At 34.1% G+C, this 6,207-nt stretch overlaps 1 protein-coding gene and 1 non-coding gene across 4 annotated transcripts; one reads left to right on the forward strand and one right to left on the reverse strand.

The window, feature by feature from the left end:
* Nucleotides 1-747: 747 nt before the first annotated feature.
* Nucleotides 748-4,179, reverse strand: LOC136210844 (phosphoglycerate mutase-like protein AT74H). Of its 3 annotated transcripts, none has more exons than XM_066002264.1 (5): nt 3,645-4,179; nt 2,518-2,637; nt 2,232-2,445; nt 1,556-1,630; nt 748-1,153 (listed from the first exon to the last, which is right to left on the reverse strand). In XM_066002264.1, the coding sequence occupies exons 1-5, from the start codon at nt 4,081-4,083 to the stop codon at nt 1,060-1,062; spliced, it is 942 nt and encodes a 313-aa protein (XP_065858336.1). In that variant the 5' UTR covers nt 4,084-4,179; the 3' UTR covers nt 748-1,059. The 3 variants fall into 3 exon arrangements, with proteins under 3 accessions (XP_065858336.1, XP_065858337.1, XP_065858335.1); XM_066002265.1 differs by having other exon boundaries at nt 1,556-1,636; nt 2,232-2,421; nt 3,645-4,178; XM_066002263.1 differs by having other exon boundaries at nt 1,556-1,636; nt 3,645-4,176.
* A 1,749-nt stretch (nt 4,180-5,928) lies between these two features.
* TRNAA-AGC (transfer RNA alanine (anticodon AGC)) lies at nt 5,929-6,001 on the forward strand. The gene has a single exon. It is a non-coding gene; the product is annotated as a tRNA-Ala (tRNA).
* The last annotated feature ends 206 nt before the right edge of the window (nt 6,002-6,207 follow it).

The raw sequence follows: 6,207 nt of genomic DNA on the forward strand, positions 1-6,207 counted from the left end.
CATTTCCCACCTGAAGTATTTTCATATGTGACATTAAACCAATTATAGATGAAAAGTTAACTGATTTGTTAATTCTTGCCGCATGACACAATCTGTGACACGTGAAATGTACAAATGACAATTGTTTTAATTATTGATGAGAAGTTGGGATCATGAATTCCTTATCGAGTCCGCTTTTAGTACCTGCGTCGGGAGCGGTCCATGGATACAGTCCGATAGTCAAGTTAGTGCTCATTGATGGTAAGATAACAATATGTAGAGAGAGAGAGAGAGTTTGGATCCTTTACTGTAGGGTGTAGTCCTTTTATTTATAGGCATGGTCATGGGAAGGTGCAAAGTCTATGATACCCCTAGGTTGAAAGAGGATGTTGTCGATTGCCCTGGGTGCATGCAACAACGAGGGGCAGCTAGGTTTTGTAACTGGCCCTAATTCTTGTAGGATATCGTCTGTGGGCCTTTAGGCCTAAATTCTTCATCAATTTTTTTTCCGTATTGACTTAATATGAGTATGGATAAGAAAAACTAATTAATTCCTTATTTATGCACATATTAAATATACACGGAAAAAAGTTCAAAACAATTGTCATATGTATATAACACATGTTAAAAATTATGTTATGCAGAAAACTTAACAAATCAGATAATTTTCCATCCAAAATAAATTAAATGTTACATATCAGGGTTTAAATGTTATCAAATGATATATAGGGGGCAAATGATAATTTTGGATACAATAGAGGTTAAATAGGGTTTTAATCCTTTGTTTTATTTTCAACTCTAAATATACAAGTGTTTAGTTAGAATTGAGAAACAACTATCTACGGTTGTTTTGGAAGGAAAATCAACTAACATCTACAATTACTAGCAAATCATAAATAGTAAACAACAGTTGAACCAAATGTGTTTTTCTAACAAAAACCAAATGGATTCTATGTATTCGTTTTATATCGGTTTGCTTTGTTGGGTGACATTTACAGAAACATAATACAAATTTCAACTAATGCCCCCAATTGAGATGCGTTCTCTGTTCGTTGATCTTCTGTGTTTTGCTCTAGATATTTAAGTTAAACAATCCTCGTCGGAAAAATGTGTGAAGAAAGAGTTCATGGTAGGACAATCGTAGTTCAGTTCACCCGGTCTAGCTCTTTTTTGCCTTCATTAATGCCACCAAACACCATTGTTAGCCAAAACATCACCAACTATCTTAAATTCTGAAAATCTTATTAATTGCATCCAATCCAATGTCTCCAAAGTTTAGAAAATATAACCCAAGTACCATAAAAAAATCAATTTGTAATACTAAACTTTAATTTTTCGTCCACGCTAACCGTCTCCGACTCCAAAATCAATCCACCTAGATGGAGTTAAACACTAAGCGTCTCTGAATTAACTCCATCTCCGGCAAAGAGATTGGCCGAGTTTTGAAGTCGCGGTGAAAAAAAATCAAAATTAATAGGGTTCAGTGTTACAAATTAATTTATTATGGCATATTTGTTATGTTTTCCAAAAATTGGGTAGGTGGGTGCAATTATCCCTATGATATTAAACTTCTTACCATTCCTGATCAATCAACATATCATCTGTGAGTCCAAATTTTCTCAGCTCTTGTTCTGTGTGATGCATTAACAAGCTGTACCTGCAAAATATTGTGCATAACACTCTAAAACTCTCTAAGAATTTCATATAATCCAATGTTAAAAATTAGGGAATAGTATAAAAATAAACTTCATGGTTTGGTCGATTCGTGAAAACAATCCTCTAATTTAAAAGTTTGCAAATAAGAATTTGTACTTGTGTTAGTTAATTTGCTAATCAGTCTTTTTAATTTGGACAATTTGCAAATCCGTATTTTTAATTGCTGCAAATCGTTTTTTTAGCAAATAGTCACGACAACAATTTTTTGAAGGAATGACTGAGTTTGTAAACTAGAAAAAACACAGATTCATGTTTGCAAACTTTTACACAACGAAGATTGTCCTTACAAATCGGTCAAATCACAAAGTTTATTTTTATTTTTTATTTTTTTTTATACTTTTCCCTCAAAATTGACACAATAGTTTTTAGTTCTGATACACGGAGACAACTAAATTGACATCGTTATCATTTTTGGTGCACCTATCATAACAACCTCTAATACCATGTAGACGCATTTTAAAACCGTATGGTTCAAGAATTAAAATTTAGGCTAAAACAGATAATATCTAAGACGATTGGTATCAAAGTTACTTCACCTTCCACCGTGACCTTTTTCCATTACAAGCATTCTTCCATTGCCGAAGTTATAAAGTCCTTCATATTGCTTCACAGTCCATTTATACCATCTCATTAGAAACACTCTCAATGTTAAACCATGAGACACTATCACCAGATTCACGTTCGGACTTCGTTCCCCCGGCGGTTGAAACCGTCCGATATCAATGTCTGCTTTCAGAGTTTCTCTAAATCCTGTTACATATCAACCGTCTATTCGGAAACATCATCAGAAATAAAGCCATTACATGAACTTAAATTAAGTACCTGTGATTCTATCGTAAACATCAGCCGCGGATTCTCCATTAGGAAACCGATAAAAGAAGCGGCCATAGAGTATTCGAAGAGTTTTCTCAACTCTCATCTTTTCTCTATCCTGAAAATTGCCTTCGCCAATATGAATTTAGTGTGTTAGTGTTTTATTAAATAAGTAATGAGTTATTTTTAATTAATAAGTAATTTTTGGGTTGAATTGGAATTTGATATCATACCGTGAAAATGATACGAATATTTGTAATAGGTGGATATGCTAATGATGTCTTTAAGGATGACATTGATTGGTTAAAAAAATTGATTGGTACTCCTTGAAATTGCTTATAAAAAGTAACATTGTTAACCACTTAATGCTACCAGCCCGAGTAAGTTGATAATATATTAAGAAAGTTTAGAAAGCTAATAAATTAATTGAGCAGATTCAAAGTGCTATTAGATTTAAATAAGTTTAAAATATTTAATAAATCACTTTTAGTAAGTTTAAGAGATTAACGAGACATCTCCATTATTCAAAATATCAAGATGTTTTTATTCAAATAAAAATAATCCCTAATGTATTAAATGTTAAAATTATTATTATATTTTTCGTGTTTTTATATCATTTAAATAGAAGTAATAAACTTATAAGTGATATGCGAATAAGACTCAAATTCTATAATTTTTATGCTGTCATTTCAAATAAAGATAGCGAACTAATAGTTATACATTATATACAAGCGGGGCCAATGACTCATTAAATAGATTTGCATTCAATTTTTATATGGTCAAATTAATTTATTAATCTAAAAATAATATAAACATTTATTGTTTTATCTCCTAACACTTTGAAATGTCACCATATCTAACATGCAAATACGACATAAACACGATTCGATTGATACGAATATCAGAGATGGAGCTAGGAGATCGGAAGAGGACTTCGGCACCTACTGATTGCTAGAAAAATCCATTGGACCCTTATGAACCTTTAAAGCACTCCTATCACTGAATATTAGATCCGTTTTTGAAGTGGGTTAAAGTTTACTCATTTAATATAAACTCGACAATTAACAACATAAACACGACCCACTTACACGAATTACTACCCTGCCCCTCCGTGAAATAAGAGAGAAAAGAAGTACCGAAATCTTGCTCTCGGAGACGAGGCTCTTCTCTAACACCGGCAATCCTCCGACGCTCAAAAGGCCGAGCTAAATTCTGCAAAGTCTGAAGAGTTCTTTTATACGGAGACACATAAAAATAAACCTTCCAATCATCAGCACCATCTTTCTCAATCATCTCTCTAATTTCCCCCCCACATTCTATAGCCTGACCTCTACCTTTCTTGGTCAATTCAATCTTAGGATCAGCAACTCTAGTGTACACTGTTTCATCAACATTTCCCTCACTTTCTCCATGCCTGACAAGTATAATCCGGCGAGGTCTCGGGGGCGGCGGGAGGGTGTTTCTTGAGCGTAACAAAAGAGGGTTCTTTTCGGAGAAACTGATGTGCCCATTTGGTGAAAGTGGGTGAAATGTTTGCTTTGAATCGTTGCAGCAACACAAAGAAAGCATAGCCATTGATTGAGAAGAGATAAGATGTTGAAATAAGAGAAGTAATAAGTCTACTTTTCATTGCAATGGATTGGAGTTTAATGATTGCAACAAATGTTGCACTGTAATTTGTACCCAATTTTTATAGGTGCAGATTTGTGCACCTAATGTTTTGCTATATATGTTTATTTTTTTTGTGGTCTATGTTTTGTGAGTATGGGATATTTTTTGAGGAAAAGGTTTGTAAATATCACTCAATTGAAGTTTTGTTGTTTTCCTTTCATTAACATTTGTTTGCTATTGATATTTTTTATTTATTTACAAGAGTAATAAAATGTTACATCAGACAATATAAGATTCACAAAGAGAATAAAAAAGACCATAAAGGGCAATAGAGCCGATAGAAGGTGTTGATAATTATTGAGTAAAAATAAATATTTCCCGTGATGTAGAACATAATATATAGTGTACAGGTTAGCGTCTTAAAGCTAAACGAGAGCACAAAGTGATAGTCGAGAGCACATTTGTAGTCGTTGGCAAAGAACGGGAAATCGAGTGCTGGAGAGAGGCTTGGTAAAACATCACCCACTACTTGTTCATGCACAAAGTGATAGTCTAGTTCAATGTACTTCGGGAGAGCATTAAAAACTAGCTTAACAGTAGGATATATAGTACCAACATTATCACACCATAATTGTACCTGTCGAGGAATCCGGAGACATAACTCATGAAGCAATGGCTGAATCTAGAGCAATTCAGTTGTAGCATTAGCAACAACTTTATATTCACTCTCGATAGAAGATAGAGCAATTGTAGATTGTTTGAGAGTATATCACGAAACCAAGCTCTTGAAAAATGCAAAACACTCGTGTGGATCCACATTCATCTGAATACCCGCCCTAATCACTATCAGAGTAACAATGAAAAGCATGAATCGGAATAGTAGAGAAATTAATGCCAAAGTCTTATGCGCGGTGAACATATTGTAACACACGCTTGGCACTCTTCCAGTGTTCATCAGGAAATACTTATCAATGAATAGTTATCATATGAAATATTTCCTCAGTGAGGGAGGACATAATAGTTGCTTTGACAAAGCAATCATAATTTTCCCAATTGGACTGAGAATATAATCATCGGAAACTTGCCAGGTTGGCATTAATAACTCGAAGAACATATTTTGTGGGTCTTGTGATAAAATCGAATGCAGAGTAGATAAGGAGATTGAGGGATTTACAATAGTGGTGAGCAGATGAAGTGGATTTTGAGTAGGGGGAAGACCAAAAGTGGTATGATGTACAAAATTATCTTCAGTTAGAGTGCCATCAAACATGGCTATACCATAAACATTCAAAGTGCATACTAGTTTTTAGTTGTTATAGAATAAGTAAGTTTAGAGAGTTGGTGAGATACTTGCAGAGTTCGGGAGCTAATTTACTTTTATGGACAAGTTTAGGGAGCTGGTGATACAAAATAAACAAGTTTATGGAGCTGGTGAGACACTTGCAAAGTTCATGGAGCCAATCTACTATTTTGGACAAGTTCAAGGAGCTGGTAATATATTAGGCCTTTATTATTCTCACGATAATAACATACTATGGATATTTATATTAGTATCTTATTTTAAGGTTTTACTTATTCGATTCCTCTACCTATCAAACGTGAGAATATCACTAATATTAGATATTCTATTAGGTTAATTCATACAGTGAACTAACAAAATATATTATTGCATTATAGTTAAGGGTACTGTAAAGATATAACATCTCAAGACAAGGCATACACAAACAGTGACCAGTACAAAAGAGGTCGAAGCAATAGATTTTGACAACCATGGTCAATATGATTAATTCCTTCTTAAATTTATTATCTGGGGATGTAGCTCAGATGGTAGAGTGCTCGCTTAGCATGCGAGAGGTACGGGGATCGATACCCCGCATCTCCATTACAAATTTTCCATTAAGAAATCGCAAATACTTTTTATAAAGTTTATCCGATTTCTCGGTTCAAGGGTCGTCGGACACCCTTTAGGTGGATTATCTCCTAATTAAAGCTTTCTGCGTACGTTAAGCCAACCTTCTGGCTTCCTATTTAGAAATCGCAAATACTTTTTCTAAAGTTTATCCGATTTCTCGGTTCAAGGGTCGTCAG

The sequence above is a fragment of the Euphorbia lathyris genome, chromosome 1, assembly GCF_963576675.1.
Source record: "Euphorbia lathyris chromosome 1, ddEupLath1.1, whole genome shotgun sequence".
Classification (NCBI taxonomy): Eukaryota; Viridiplantae; Streptophyta; class Magnoliopsida; order Malpighiales; family Euphorbiaceae; genus Euphorbia; species Euphorbia lathyris.